The 16,965-nt window shown below is 40.6% G+C and overlaps 1 protein-coding gene across 2 annotated transcripts in view; it reads left to right on the top strand.

The window, feature by feature from the left end:
- The window catches only part of dock1 (dedicator of cytokinesis 1), an 816,280-nt gene that overhangs the window by 165,645 nt on the left and 633,670 nt on the right, over window positions 1-16,965 (top strand). Inside the window, exons 12-16 of one of the 2 annotated variants that reach the window (XM_070876753.1) lie at window positions 7,627-7,769; window positions 10,055-10,180; window positions 14,933-15,057; window positions 15,375-15,473; window positions 15,574-15,646. In XM_070876753.1, coding sequence (XP_070732854.1) covers window positions 7,627-7,769; window positions 10,055-10,180; window positions 14,933-15,057; window positions 15,375-15,473; window positions 15,574-15,646 — 566 coding nt within the window. The remainder of the gene's footprint in view (window positions 1-7,626; window positions 7,770-10,054; window positions 10,181-14,932; window positions 15,058-15,374; window positions 15,474-15,573; window positions 15,647-16,965) is intronic. The other variant, XM_070876754.1, reaches the window with a different exon arrangement.

Here is a 16,965-nt window from a genome sequence, read left to right on the forward strand (position 1 = left end):
TTAGATAGAGTAGATAAAGAGAAACTATTTCCAGTGGCTGAAGAGTTGACAACCAGAGGGCACAGATGTAAGGTGATTGGCAAAAGAACCAGAGGCAACATGAGGATAAACTTTTTAACGTGACGAGTGGTTAGGATTTGGGAAAACTGCTTTAGGTACCCCAGTATGCCGTTCATTGGGCTGGATAGCTTCTGTTTTAGTGCTCTCAGCTGTTAGAAAGCAAGACTTGCATTTATTTAGTGCTTTATCAATTTATTAGTATGTCCCAGAGTTTGCATTTGGAGTGCAGATACTGGTGTTATGAAGACAGGCACAATAGCCACTTTAGTCCACAGCAAGGCCTCACAAACAACAAATAAAATAAGGACCCTATAATCTGCTTTATGCTGATGTTGGTTTAGGAACGAATGTTGACCTGGATACTGGAGGCAGACTGTGACTAATTCCCTGACCGCACATTGTTCAAATACACAGGAATTTAATGTAAAATTTGCACAAAGCCTCAGTGTATTGGCTGCAAGGGTCCAGAACCCTGGAGTTAAATCTTTCCTGCACAGTAGGTAGATTTCATTGCACTATTCATGACTAAACCCCTGAAGAGCATGGCCATAAAGGTGTTGACATGCCTGGCATTGGAATTTTAGAAGTAAGTCAACACTGGAAAAATTTTATCTGATACCTAATCTAGGCAGATCTGCAATAGTCCAGAGAATTGATTATTGACCAGTCTACCTGTGAAGCACTTTGGGACGTTTTGCTACATTAAAGGTACTATATGAATGCAAGTTGTTGTTTTTTGAGAACTGGAGATCCGAGGGGTTTGGGGAGGGAGCTCCAGAGTGGTGGCTTAAAATGGATGAAGGCTTTGCAACCAATGGTGGTGTGATCGAAGGGGAGCTTGCACAAATGACCAAAGTCAGGTCCAAAGATGGGAGAAGGAATGTGAAGTTGAAGGAGGTTGCAGAGGGTAGTGTGATGCCATGGAGGGGTTTAAATGCAAGGACTTGAAATTTAATGTGTGGGGGATAGAGAGCTAACATAGATCCTTGAGAATAATAGGCAAGAGAGACTTCATGGAGGACAGGAAATGTACAACTGAGTTTTGGCCAAATTGGAATTTATGAAAGAAGGGTTGGCAAGGAGGACGGTTCAGCCTGAATTGAAGCCAGAGAAGGAATATCTTAGATGCAGTTGCACTGTATAAAATATTTTTAAATCTATAGAAACCAATTACTTTTTTTGTGAACCCAAAATATAAGAATTGCTTTTTTTGTTGCAGGTGTCACAAAATATTGAGTAAATATAAATTTAGATATACAAGCACGTAAATTACATTGAATATAAAACATTAAGTTTAAGAAGCTCCAGCTTGGAAATCTGCACTTGTGCATTACTTGCTTCATATTTAATAAATGAAGTTGCAGATGATTTGTAATGTCAGCAAAACACATACTATCAAATCCAGTATATTGGTCTACTCACAACTTCTCTACTAGGTTACCAACTGGAAAAATACTGACCACTTTTCTCTAAATTGTCATTTCTACTTGTACCTCAGTTTATACAGCATATTCTAAAGGTTTTGGCTCAGTTAGAAGAGACTTGAGTAAATACAGCTATAAGAATGCAGCACTTGAGTAATTTTACAGAACAATTGTGACGTAAGATGATAGCAATGAAAACTAGAAATCTGATTACCTAGTTCAGATCTCAGAAATTCAGGACCAGATACTCCATCAAACAACAGCTGTCCATTGTCACATTAAGGGTATACATAAAATTATGACCTTTAAAAACCTATACTAATGAAGATAAGTGAGACAGTATGATATTTTACTAAATAGTTTTAAAAACACACTTCACATTTGTTTTGCTTGCAGTAAACTACATTTCAATTAATTTGGCTTATGCTGGGTACATAAATCTTTCATTTCTTCCAAGGTTTGGACCTTCTGTATATTCTTGAGTTTATTATGTGTTTGTGTATTTGTTTATGGCTATTTTAGCATATATGTGGGACACTCTTGCCATGTGTCTTTTCTGATTCTTTTTATTTGCTTTTTGTTTATATGTTATAAAAGCTACCTGAAATCTTGGAGCCCATTTTAAGCTTAGCTCTCATTCATAGCCATCTTGAGTAGAACTTAATATCAAAGGGACATAATGAAGGACTGCTGGAAAATTGGAGGTGGTGGGGGTGTGTGGTGTGTGTGTATTTGGGGGGTGAGGGGGAAAGGGAGGTTCCAGAACTTTTAATTAATTTTCTTCCTGATTTTCAGAGATGTTTTTTTTAAGTGCTAGGGAGCTTCAGTCGAGTGATCAGAGAGGAGAATGGTTGGTGAAAAGATGAGGATCTTTGAAAGCAAATAGATGTCCTTTCAAACATAGTAACTATCTTGACGGCACTTATTTTGTAAAGTGCTGGTATAATCTAAAGCAGGCTATAGTTTATTTGAAATATATATTTGGGCTTTGGATAGACTTGTGAAAAATCTCGATTTTGTGTTGAAGTTGCAAATTAGCTAAAAAATTGGACAGCAAAAAACACAAAATATACTGTAACTGGACATATTTCAAGGTAGGAAACATTACTGAGTGGAAGTTTGACAGGAATTATTTTTGAAGCTTTTGATTTTAACTGTCTTGGAATAGTGTTTATAACCTAGTTAATGGAAGTTTATTCATCAGAAGCTCTAGAAGAGCAAGTTGTGTCGTGGCAGCAGAGAAGAAACTGAGAGAGATTTTAAACTTGGCTAATTGACAGTTGGCATTCTATGTGAACACAAAGTAATTTATTGTGTTGTAAGGAATTGATTTGGCATGCAAGTGGACAATCCTCTTCAAACTGTCACCACAGTGTGGACCATCAGTTAACCGTGCAAACCGTGGGCCCAAGTTTGCCCAGGAGTTGCTCTTTTTTTGGAGCAACTAGATTTTTTTTGGAGTATCTTAAAAATCGCAATTCTGCCTATTTAATTTGCTCCAGTGTAAGTGAGTTAGTTTTTTTTTCGTTTTTTTTTCAAAAGGGGGCGTTACCAGCCACTTACACCTGTTTTGGCCATTTAAGCAAATTTAGACAGCTAAAAGTTACTCCAACATAACTTAGGACAGCGTATGTGGCCGCACAGAAAAACCTTGCGGTGAGTTAAGAAATCAGCGCAGGTAGCCAGAGGTTGGGGGCGAGGGGGGTGGGGGGCGGGGAGGAAATGGAAGTGAGAGGACCTTGCAAAGCACTAAACACCTTCACAACAACATTAAAAAAGCACAAGTACATTTAAAGCACCAAGCACTAAACAAGGCAGTACATTTATAGCACCAAGCACTAAACAAAGCACAAAAATAAGCATCCAATAACAAATAAAAAATACAAGGAAGCTGAGAAGACCTGCACCAAGACTTACAAAGCACTAAATAACTAGATTAATAATGGATTGGTAAATTAGCAAATACATTATAGCAAGTCCTGTAAATAAGAGTTTCAGCCAAACTATTTTACAGAATTTCTTTTGAAAGCAGATGAAGAGTAAACTTGAATGTAAATCAAACAAGAATTTAAGATCACTCAATCAATCAAACAACCAATCTAAATAAATAAATAAACAAATAAAAAATAGAAGTCCTACCTTCAGCAAACTACTGCAGACTATTGCACAGTCTGTAGCAAGCTCTGCACACTCTGGCCACTGATGAGAGAGCCCATTTGGCCAGGGTTAGGGGCGGTGTGCTTTGGGCCCCTCCCACACAACCTGCAGAGCACACGCAGAGATTCTGGGGGCAAGGAGCTACTGCACATGCGCACACACTCTAGCGCACATGTGCAGAGGTCCTGGCACTGAGGCTCCGCCCACCCACTGCTTGTGCTGCGCCACGCCAAGGCCTACAACGTTCCAAGGACCGGGCAGAATACCGATGTAAGTTTTCGGCGCCGTTTTTCATGTACAAAGTTGTCGCACCTCAGGGTAGGTACGCCGTTTTAACCGGAGGGGCACACTTGGGCCCTGTATATGCAGTGAAGTGTAAGGAGTAGTGTTATAAGGTATTCTTTGTTTTCCTCTACCTCTGCAGTGAACTGCCTTTCAAAATATTCAGGGTGTTTCTGATTCTTTGCCCACTCAGTAGTCTCACTATTATGCCTGATTTGTGGACGGTAGAACCAGCTTTAGCGGGTTTCCATGTAAAGTGCAGTTGCGTTTAAGCAGAGAGAAAAAACTTGAATGAAATAATTTATTACCTAGCGCTGCGGAAGTATGGGTGTTTAAACTTTGATTAATCAATATCTAGAACATTTGGAACTTCAATATTGTGCATGAAATGTAGGAATAGAACAGAATTGAGTAGTTGCAATATTGATCTAAAAAGCGATGCAGTGGATGTAGGTGAATGGACCTTTGTGTGTATACAGTTATTGTGATCAAATGGTCAATGGATGAAACAATTGATGCTTACTGCAACATATAAGGTAATATTTTCAAGACAATTATGTAAGATTAATTTCTCTTCAGAGTGGCTGAACTTCAGTATCAAAGGTATTGCCATTGAATGAAGGATTTAAAAAAAGACTGCCTGAGGCAGTGGGGAAGACATTTGAAGCAAATACATTTAAGAACATAAGAATTAGGAGCAGGAATAGACCATTTGACCCCTCGAGTCTGCTCCACAATTCAATAGATCATGTCTGATCTTCCACCTCAACTCCACTTTCCTGCACTATCCCCATATCCCTTGATTCCCTTAATATTCAAAAATCTATCAATCTCCATCTTGAATATACTCAAAGCCTGAACCTCCGCAGCCCACTGGGGTAGAGAATTCCAAAGATTCACCATCCTCTGAGTGAAGATGTTTCTCCTCATCTCAGTCCTAAATGGCTGACCACTTATTCTGAGACTGTGACCCTTAAGACTAGACTCCCCAGGCAGAGGAAACACCCTCCCTGCATCTACCCTGTCAAGCCCTGTAAGTATTTTGTATGTTTCAATGAAATCACACCTCATTCTTCTAAACTCTAGAGAATTTGGCCTAGTCTATTCAATCTCTCCTCATAGGATAATCCCCCCCATCCCAGGAATCAGTCTGGTGAACCTTCGTTGCACTCCCTCTATGGCAAGTACAGGTTGAACTTCTCTTATCCGGCACCCTCGGGATCTGGCCTGTGCCGGATAAGGGACTTTGCTGTCAAGGGGTGGTCATGTTAAATTGGATGGTACAGGTACTGAGCAAGGGGATACTGGGGCTGGGAGTGCAGCAGAGAGATTGTGGGGGTGGGGGGGCCAGTGATTGCGGGAATCGACAGTGAGGAAGAACTTAAATTTGTTCCTGTTGAAGTTCTGTGCATGTGCCACCCAGTGGCCGGGAATGGTGCCGGATGAGGGGTTGGTGCCTGATAAGGGAGTCCTGGATAAGGGAGGTTCAACCTGTATATCCTTCCTTCGGTAAGGTGACCAAAACTGTACACAATACTCCAAGTGCGGTCTCACCAGGGCTCTATATAATTGCAATAAGATGTCTTTACTCTTGAACTCTAACCCTCTTGAAATAAAAGCCAACATATACTATATGCTTTCTTAATTGCTTGCTGTACCTGCATGTTAACGTTCACTGATTCGTGTACAAGGACACTCGGGTCCCTCTGAACACAACCATATCCCAATATCTCACCATTTAAAAAATACTCTGCTTTTCTATTTTTCCTACCAAAGTGGATAAGTTCACATTTTTCCACATTATATTTCAGTTGCCATGTTCTTGCTCATCCCCTTGAAGTCTCTTTGCATCCTCCTCACAACTTACATTCCCACCTAGCTTTGTATTATCAGCAAACTTGGATATATTACATTTGGTTCCATCATCCAAATCATTGATATAGATTGTGAATAGCTGGGGCCCAAGCACCGATCCTCGTGGCACCCCATTAGTTAAAGCCTGCCAATTCGAAAATGACGCATTTGTTCCTGCTCTCTGTTTTCTGTCTGTTAACCAATCCTCAATCCATGCTAGTATATTACCCCTAACCCCTAATTTTGTTTAATAACCTCTTGTGTGGCACCTTATCCAATGCCTTTTGAAAATCCAAATACACTACATTCACTAGTTCCCCATTATCCATTCTAATAGTTAACAACCTCAAAAAAAAAACTATCCGATTTGTCAAAGATGATTTCCCTTTCATAAATCCATATTGACTCTGCCCAATCCTATTATTTTCTAAGTGCTCTGTTGCGACGTCCTTAATATATTCTAGTATTTTCCCTATGACTGATGTCAGGCTAACTGGTCTGTAGTTCCCCGTTTTCTCTCTCCCTCCTTTCTTAAATAGCAGGGTTACACTAAGTACCTTCCAATCTGCGGGAACCAATCTAGAATCTACTAGAGTTTGCTACTAAAACTTTTTATTTAGAACCTTTTGTTGATTATCCATAATCTGAGGGAAGACATTATTCAAAGATACAGCTCGTGAAACTGATTCTACTCAATGGCTGGCTATTCAGCACTTGCTCACACTAAGTGACATTTGCCTTGACATCTTGGAGTAATTGTGGAAATACATTCAGAGGAACATTAAGTAATTTTTAAAAATAGCACAATAACTTTCATTAGACATTGCCAATTTATTTAGTAGATTGTCCCTATTATAGAATTATGTTGTCACCACAACAAAAAGCATCTCAGCTGATTGTCTGGCTAGTTTGGGGAAGTTGGACAATAAAAAAAAATCAAATTTTAATGGCAAAGATTAATTAATTTATAAAATCCTACAAGTGTAGGCCAATATAAATTATGTGTTACTATTAGTATATTTTTTATTTGAGTTAAAATCAATAATTCTGCACCTAAATTCAATTTAAACTCCTTTGTGGTAATTTTAGCTTTATACACTCTGCCCGATTTAATTCAGTGGAAAAGAAAATTCATCATGGTGTATAATGGGTGGTCGATCAAATATTGCCAAAAGATAAAATTAGTTTCTCTTGAGTTTCTCTTTTAGTTCTCTCTTCCTACCCCAATTAGTACTGTAAATGACGTTTATGTGAACACTTCTGAGTAGTTAGCCCATTTTTTTCCCCAATGATTAAAGAGACTAATGGCAGTGCTTTAAATATTCAGTGATTTAACCATCACTAGATATCTAATGTACTGAGAATGTTAGAGTTTATAATTTACTGAACTGAACTAGCAGCATCTAGTGACAACTCTTGCAGGAACCTTTTAAAGAAAATTCTAATTAATCACTAGAGTGTTCCATTTAGTTCAAATTACATGGAAGATTTTTTTTAGAATTGATTTTAGGAGGGCTCCATTGTGTTATGACAGCACTCTTGTATACATGTATTTTCTGTGCATACTACGTGATTCTTTTCACTATACTGCTGGGGAAGGGCTTAAGGTGGTGCATGAAGATGTTGGTAATAGTGATGCAGATTTTCATTTATTATTGTACAATTAGCATTTTCTCGATTAATGATCTTCCTGTCTTTCTTCTTATCCATCTGTCCTGTCCCTTGCGTTGGCTGATGATAACCGTTTGTTGCATTTATGCAATTATATTTTGTGTCCCCTTGTACTGTGACTTCTGGTTTGTGTGGTCCTTCTGTTTCTTGTGTGTTGGTCGTCATGTGCATCCTCCAGGCTAGCATTGGATGACGCCATTCGACATAAGCAGCTGAACATATCATCCCGTTTTTCACCCAGGGTAGCAGGGGAGAATGACTTCCTTCAGACTGTGATCAATAAAGTCATTGCTGCCAAGGAAATAAACCACAAGGGTCAAGGTAAGTGATGTATTGTTACAAAATATAATTGTGTAAAATTGTGCTGTTATTAAAATATCTTTTATTTGAGCGGAACATTCTGAATTTTGTGAACAATGCTCTAATTTTAACAAAAAAACCAATGGCCTGGGTACAAAATGGGAAATTCTCATGAAATAACCCATTTTAAAAAGAGCATTTCCTATTACACCAATGTACAGTTTTTTTTATATCAGGTTGTCCTCTGGCCTAATTAAAATTGCTGTTTTTTTTTACTGTGGGCCTATGATAACTGGAACTGGATTTGACCCTGTCCAAAACATAATACTTTCTATCATTCTAGGTGAACTTCTTTGCAGTGAAACCATCTCCCATCACCCAGTCAGTGTATTCCTTAAATATACTGTTGAAGCTCGGTGAAGCTAACATTTTATAACCTTTAGAAACAGAGGAGGAATAAACACAGCTTTGTCAAAATGATACTTGTAAAATATTGGAAAGGTGTTTAGTCAGCTGTGATATATAATCAGGATTGTGACATGTCATCTTTATACTGGAAATGGAGGGTTGACAACTAATCTGTAATCCAGACAATGGAAGACATACACAAATACAAGCAGAATTTGAACAATCTTAAATGGGTCATTATCACCCATGCATTGGGCTAATCACTTTCCTAATTATCAGTATAGAGGGGAAAATCTGTTCCATCTAAAGTAGAGGTAATTGTTCTGTATTTTAATGCAATATTTAGAGGTTTCTCCAAATGAATGACTCGGGAGGCAACCATGTCTTCCAACGGAAAGGCCACAATATTAAAAAGTCTTTTTTTCAGCTCGTCCAATGGCTTAGTGGGCAAATGGATTGTCTAATTTAGTATTGAGTGATACAGATGGGAAAGGTCCCAGGTTCACTCCTCAGCCTGTGATCATTTCGGCCAGGGCGGCCGTACCTTGGGCTACTGAGCTAGGGAAGAAACAAAATCAGCTAGGGTTTCTATTCATAAGTTTTTGCTAGCTATCCAGCAAGGAAAGTGCTACACTCAATTGGGATCATCTGACCCATAACCTCTCAAAATACCCTATGTTCCTTTTGAAAATGGGATTGTTAGAAAGTTTAAAAGTTAAAAGCTTTAGAACTATTTCTGCCTCTTGCATAGGAGAGCGTGGGCGACAATGTTTGCTTTCTCGTATAAATAAAACATTAAAAAGGTTATAAAATTACTTTTCAAGTTCCCTGGAGGTTCTGAGTGATGACGATGCTTTGATGACTTCTGACAACAAGGCAAACCCAGGCTGCTTCCTACTGCCAGGCAGGCCCGGCTCTTTCTGAAGGCTAGGCAGGCCCAATTGATGGACCAGTCTCAAGTTACTGTTTAAAGGACTCTGGCATTCATGTACAGGTCATCTCATGGTCTGTATATTTAAGCCAGGGCTACCGCTGTGTCTATTTGTATGTTCATATTGACCACTGCTCCAGACCTGAGTTTCCCTGCCCATCATCTCCTAATCCTAGTCTGGCAGCTTTTTCTTCCTTTGTTGTCTTCAGTCCCCATTTTCTTTCACCATTCTGACACTCACACTTTCCATCCTTCCCGATCTCTGACTCTCCATCTGTCACTATGCCTCAGTTGAGCTTCAGCCATCCCAAGCTTGAATCACTGCTGGATTGGTCCAAGGCTTTACACTGCTTTAAATTCTCCACCATAGCTCATACCACTGGTTCTTCCAGAGCAGCCAAATGAACTGCTCAATCCCTGCCCCCATTGCAGGTGCCACCCTCTGTGCTCCCTGGGGAAGCAGCAACTTCTCCAGTTCCTCTTCCTCTTTCAGCACATATTCTCCTATCAGATCTCTCACTATCATTTTCCCACTTTTTTGGAACAAGGCCCTCCGATCTGCGAATTCAATGTGTGCACCTGAATCATGTTGCCTGAGTGATATCTTGCTCCTCGACAGCTACCCCTTCCCCCTCACTAAAGCTGTCCCACCTAGCTGCACTTGTATCCACAGAGGTCCACATCTCAACTCCAGGCCCCACCTCAGCTTGTCTCCGAACACCTCTTTATTTGAATGGATATAGTAGAAATATTTGTAGATTGAATTTCTTATCTGCAGTTCATAAAAATCCTGGACTACGATTAACATATATTAGTTAACTGTTATTGTCCCTTAGAATTCAACAGTAGTATCATTGAATTTTAAAAGTGAGTTCCTTTTCCATTGTGAAGATAAATCTTCTGAACTATTAGATAAAAGTTTGAAGTGTGATTTTGGTTTTTTAACCCCTTTATTTTATTCACCTAGGTTTGTGGGTGACAATGAAGCTGCTTTTAGGTGATGTTCATCAGATTCGAAAAGATTTTCCACACCTAGTTGACAGAACTACAGCAGTTGCAAGAAAAATGGGTTTCCCTGAAATAATAATGCCCGGTGAGTTTGAATGCGAGTGATTTAAATATGGTAAATACTACATCAGTCAGTATTTTACTCACTAAATATGTAACATTAAAAGCAAGTAATAAATGAAATGCATGTTCACAGATCCCTGAAGGTAGCAGGCCAGTTGGTTAAGAAGGCATACGGAATACTTGCCTTTCTTAATCGAGGCATCGAATACAAGAGCAGGGAGGTTATGTTTCAACTGAATAAAACACTAGTTAGGCCACAGCTAGAGTACTGCATGCAGTTCTGGTCACCACATAACAGGAAAGATGTGATTGAATTAGAGAGGGTACAGAGGAGATTTACGAAGATGTTGCCTGGACTGGAGAATTTTAGCTATGTGGAGAGATTGGATAGGCTGGGTTTGTTTTCATTGTATATCATCCGAAAACACGGAGTCAGTTTCCACGTTGACAACACCCAACTCTACCTCTCCACCGTTTCTCTCGACCCCTCCATGCTCTCTAACTTGTCAGGCTGCTTGTCTGACATCCAATACTGGATGAGCAGATATTTTCTCCAATTAAATATGGAGAAGACCAAAGCCATTGTCTTTGCTCCCCACCACAAACTGCGTTCCCTAGCCACTGACTCCATCCCTCTCCCTAGCATCTGTCTGAGGCTAAACAGGACTATTTGCAACCTAGGTGTCATATTTGACACTGAAATGAGCTTTTGGCCACATATCCGTGGCATAACTAAAACTGCCTCTTTCCACTTCTGTAACATTGCCCGCCTCCGTCCCTGCCTCAGCTCTTCTGCTGCTGAAACCCTCATCCAAGCCTTTGTTACCTCTAGACTTGACTACTCCAACGCACTCCTGGCTGGCCTCCCACATTCTACATAATGTAAACTTGAGATTATCCAAAACTCGGCAGCCCGTGTCTTAACTCTCACCAAGTCCCGATCACCCATGACGCCTGTGCTTGCTGATCTAAATTAGCTCCCGGTTAAGCAATGCCGCAATTTCAAAATTCTCATCCTTGTTTACAAATCCCTCCTTGGCCTCACCCCTCCCTATCTCTGTAATCTCTTTCGGCCTCACAACCTCACGAGATGTCTGCGTTCCTCAAATTCTGCCCTTTTGAACATCCCTGATTATAACTGCTCAGCCATCGGTGGACGTGCCTTCAGCTGCTTGGGCCCGAAACTCTGGAACTCCCTCCCTAAACCTCTCCGCCTCTACCTCTTTTTCCTCCTTTAAGACGCTCCTTAAAACCCACCTCTTTGACCAAGCTTTTGGTCATCTGCCCTAATTTCTTATGTGTCAAATTTATGTGTTTTGTCTTATAACACTGCTGTGAAGCGCCTTGGGACATTTTATTATGTTAAAGGTGCTATATAAATAAAAGTTATTGTAGTTGGAACAGAGGAGGCTGAGAGAAGACCTTATTGAGGTGTATAAAATTATGAGGGGCCTAGATAGAGTGGATAAGACAGACTTATTTCCCTTAGCAGAGGGGTCAAGAACCAGGGGGCACAGATTTAAAGTAATTGGCAGGAGGTTTAGAGGGGACTTTAAGGGAAATTTCTTCACCCAGAGGGTGGTGGCGGTCTGGAACTCACTGCTTGAAAGGGTGTAGAGGCAGAAACGCTCACCACATTTAAGAAGTACTTGGATATGCACTTAAAGTGCCGTAACCTACATGGCTATGGAATGAGAGCTGGAAAGTGGGATTAGACTGGATAGCTCTTTGTTGGTTGTCGTGGACATGATGGGCCGAAATGGCCTCCTTCCGTGCTGTAAAATTTCTATGATTCTATGAAATGGCAGAGTGATTTTTGTTTTGTTGCAATAACTAATTTACCACACTTGGGTTTGATATTATTTATAGTAAAATAGTAACACAAATGCTACTTTGTAACATAGAGAAGTAGAGTTGGTTGGAGCATAGGAGTTTCTTTGCAGTACAGGCTTAGGTGCGGGCAATGCAAAATTGAGGTGCTAAATTGCCATCACTGGTGGGAGTGTATAATTACTGTGTGACGTTATCCAGGCAGTTTCCATTAAAAATATGAACATGGGAATTTGTAATGAGAGAGCTGATAATCTAACACCAGGAAGTAAGGTTTTGCAGACAGGAAGTATATATACTATGCTACCTCTCCATATAAGGAAATCAAAGTTTTTAATATCTGTGCTCAATAACTTTTTATACCAAGTTCTTTCCTTCGCATCCACAGGAGCTACCTGGCCTGACGTAGTCTCTGATCGTTCCACACCAATACTTTGGTTTGAACGGTCCAGACTAATACAAATGTAGTTGTTGGGGCTTTGCGAATTTCAATAATTGTGAAATAAATTCAAAAATAATCAGGAACATAACAAAGCTAATCAGAATGTATATTTATGTTTGAATTGCGTAGCTTGGCTGCTTTCTCAAACAATTATCTGGAAAAAACCATACTCATTGCAACATTAAGTTAGACTGGGATATGTAATCTGAGTACAATGAGTTTTTGACTCTATGTACTGTGACTGAATCAAAGATGCAAATACCAAGTTAAAACGAGACAGAAATGCTTCATCTTTGTTGTGTGATGTCCAGGAGCTCCCTAACCCCTTCCCCACCATTGGGTGAAGTTGTTAAGTTTGTGGACTTTCTGCTACAATCAGTTTGTGAACAATCAATTGTCACTGAAGGATCCTGTATAGACAGGATCTATTGATTCAAAGAAGGACCAGATATGAATAAGCAACCTGAAAAACATCTGCTGATTGCATATTGAGGGCTGGCTTAGAGACCCAGATTTCCCAGAAGTAGGTAATATCTATCCTCCTCATATCCAAGAGAATTTCCTACTGATATCAAGACTGCATTATAACCTTGTTGGGTTATGGGATTGCAAAAATGTCTATCTTGCAAATTTTGCTAGGGCAAGGGCATGCCTTCTGCTTGTTGAGAGTTCACGTTTCTGCAGTTCACAATTTATTACCAACAGGAATGGTGTATGAAGAATTCTGTAATATCCTGGTTTGACCTGGCTGATACAGCCATTTATTTATCAGCGTCTGGGATTTGAATATTAATGACTTGTACTTTGTGGTGAACTGATGTTATTTTGTTTGGCATACGGGTCAGACTGTTCTCAGACTATATCCATCAGCATGTGAAAAATTGTTTGAATTTCAATTGTCTCAGGAAATTGAAGCGCTGCCTTAGATTTCTTCAGTTGAAAGGAACTGCTGCTTTTTTAATGTACACAGAACTATAGCTTTCTATGGATAACTCTGATCACTGGATAAGGACAAGAAATTTGTGTGGTGGAATATATATCCTGTGTTATACCCTGGGAGCATAGGGTCTTCCAGAGAAGGTCAGGTGCCATTACTGGTGCCTTTGTGTGACAGGTGTGACCTTCTCAGTATTTTGAAAGGTTCAACCTGTACTTCAAAAGCTGTTACTTGATGGTTGCCTCAATTCACTTTGTAACTAAATGTTGCTTGACCTACTTTTGAATGTTTATGGTTTTAATGCTAATTCTTCTGGTCAGTGGATTAAAGTTTGTTGGACCTTATTTATCATATGGGCTCAAAATTGACCCGGAGTTGCTCCGCTTTTTTTGGAGTAACTTGGTTTTTCTGACGTAAGTTAAAAATCCCCACTTTCCCCAATAAACTTGCCCCAGAATAACTGAGTTAGTTACGATTTTTTTTAGTTTAGTTTTTTTTTCTCAAAAGGGAGCATTCTCAGTCACCTACGCCAGTTTTGGCCATTTAGGCAACTTTGGCCAGCTAATAGTTACTCCAAATCTACTTAGGCGAGCGTATGTGGCCACTTCAGAAAACCCTTGCGGAGAGTTAAGCAATCGGCGCAGGTTAGTGCATTCTAAAGCACCAAGACATACAAAGCACAAAAAGTAATAAGCATTCAATAACAAATAAAAAATAGAAGGAAGCGGAGAAGACCTGTACCTAAAGCACCAAGACTTACAAAGTTTTAAGGAAAGATTAAAAGAAAATAAAGGAACTCGGAAAACATAAACTCCGCCTGTTTACCCAAAAACATCGCCTCTTGCTTTACTATTATAAGAGGTCCCGCCCGACCAAACCTGAAATGAAAAAATTGGACCAAAAAGCACCCTTATTCATCAAACACCGACGATTAAACTTTCTATTCAACCCCAACAAGGCTTAATTAAAACCTATTTAACACTACTCTTCCTGACATTGACCCTGGCCATCTTAATCACAGTAGTTTAAACTACGAACACAAGCAGCTACTTACATAGCGGGCCAGTGCGGGAGAGCTCTCGGCCAGGGATAGGGGGCGGCAACTGCGAGCATCAGGTTCCTCACACACAGGCTGCAGGACGCGCTGGGGGTGAGGAGCTACTGCGCATACGCGCACACTCGAACGCGCATGTGCAGATGTCCCGGCACTGTTTTCAGCGCTGGGACACTGGTTTCGCCCCCAATCCATTGGCCACGCTACGCCACCACCGAGGAGAGGCCGGACAGCGGCCAAAGTCGGGAGGAAGATTTTCGACGCGCTTGGAGTCATGGAAAAGAGGCGCACCCCGGGTGTGAGTGCCAAAAATCGGCAGGGGCCAATTTTGAGCCCATTGTGTTGTGATGGCAATTTCAATTTGCAGGTGAAGTTTATTTTCAAACGATCATAACTCTAGCAAATGATCTAAAATTGTTTGAGCTTATACAGGAATATAATTTTTCTTTTACTTACAATGATCTTAAAACATGAGTAGCTTAAGAACGTTTATCCTTATTTCCTCATCAAGGTGATGTTCGTAATGACATCTATGTTACACTAGTGCTAGGGGAGTTTGACAAAGGCAACAAAACAACTTCCAAGAATATCGAGGTCACAATGATGGTATATGATGAAGAAGGCAAGCGTTTGGAGGTATGACTACTGGGGATGAATCAGCTGTGGGGCTGAAAGCGAGTTGGGTTGATATGTATGGAACACTTAACATTTTCGAGAATTCAGTCTCGAACTTTTGTGCTGTTTTTCTTTTTTTAACAATTATTGTTGTTTCGACTGTGTCTTTGTGTGAATTATGTCCTGAACATGGGATGATGCTGAGTAAGAATTTCATGAAAATTGTCTTAAGTCTTAGATAGATTTTGTCTTGAATGTTCTTCAGTAACTTTTCAATTCCTAAAATGTTTTATTACATTTCTAAAACTGTACTGATATCTGCCTCTTGTTTTTAAAAGAGTGTAATTTTTCCTGGTGCGGGAGATGAAGGTATCTCTGAATATAAATCTGTTATTTACTATCAAGTGAAGCAGCCCCGTTGGTTTGAGACGGTAAAGGTATGTCCTGTTACAAGTTGGAATTGCAAAAGTTAAAATAAGTCCAAGAGCAATCCTTTTTTAAGCCTTAGCTTGAGTATATAATGGTCTTATTTTGTAGGTGGCAATCCCGATTGAAGATGTAAATCGTAGCCATTTAAGGTTCACATTCCGACATCGATCATCTCAGGATTGTAAGTACTTCAACTGACTTTTGTTTAATATAATGCCTTAAATAGTGAAGTTCTTCTTTATGTTTAAGTTTATTGATGTAAGACCTGCCCTCTTTCATTAGGTGAATCCATGCTTCTTATGATCAGAAACTTGACCTTGTGCATTAACTACCTAGGATGTCTTCTTAGGCAGTCTCCCGGAGTCAAGGATGACTTGATTCCACACTAAAATGAGTTCGAAGGTGACTGAGACCAAATGTGGGATCTACAGTCTCTGTCACAGGTGGGGCGGATGGTGGTTGGAGGGACGGATGGATGGGTGCTTGATTTGTCGTACGCTCCTTCCGCTGTTTGTACTTGTTTCCACGTGCTCCCGGCGAAGAGACTCGAAGTGTTCAGTGCCTTCTCGGATTCTCCTCCTCCACTTTGAACGGTCTTGGCCCACAGATCCCCAAGAGTCGGTGGTGATATATTTTTTCAAGGAGACTTTGAGGCTGTTCTTGAAGTGTTTTCTCTGCCCTCCAGGGGCTCGCCTGCTGTGATGTAGCTCGGATTAGAGTGCTTGTTTTGGGAGTCTAGTATCGGGCATGCAGACAATATGACCCATCCATCGAAGCTGATCGAGCGTGGTCAATGCCTCTGCTGGGGATGTTGGCCTGAGGAGAACGCTGACGTTGATGTGCCTATCCTGCTAATGGATTTACAGGATTTTACGGCGCCTGCGTTTATGGTACTTCTCCAGTGCTTTGAGGTGCCTACAGTACATAGTCCAAGTCTCTGAAGCATATAGGAGGGCGGGTATCACTACGGCTCTGTAGACCATGAGCTTGGTGCCGGGTTGGAGATCCTGGTCTTCGAACACTCTGTTCCTCAGGCGACCGAAGGCTGCACTGACACACTGAAGGCGGTGTTGGACTTCGTCATCGATATCTGTCCTTTCTGATAGTAGGTTTCCAAGGTATGGGAAGTGGTCCACATTGTCCCAAGGTCTCGTCATGGATCTTGATAACCGGGGAGCAGTACTGTATGGCGGGGGCAGGTTGGTAGAGAACCTTTGTCTTACTGATGTTTAATGTAAGGCCCATACTCTCGTACGCTTCAGTGAAGGTTTCAATGATGGTTTGGAGTTCGTACTTCGAGTGTACACAAATTCAAGCGTCATCTGCATATTGCAATTCAATGACCGAGGTTGGAACAACCTTGTATCTGGACTGGAGGTGTCGGAGGTTGAACAATTTCCTGCTTGTCTTGTAGATTAATTACAGAGGAATTTCCCTGCTGTCTGCCACAGGGAAAATCATCACAGCAATCCTCCAGAATTGTCTCCTCCCAGTGGCTGA

Source organism: Pristiophorus japonicus, chromosome 3, assembly GCF_044704955.1.
Source record: "Pristiophorus japonicus isolate sPriJap1 chromosome 3, sPriJap1.hap1, whole genome shotgun sequence".
Classification (NCBI taxonomy): Eukaryota; Metazoa; Chordata; class Chondrichthyes; family Pristiophoridae; genus Pristiophorus; species Pristiophorus japonicus.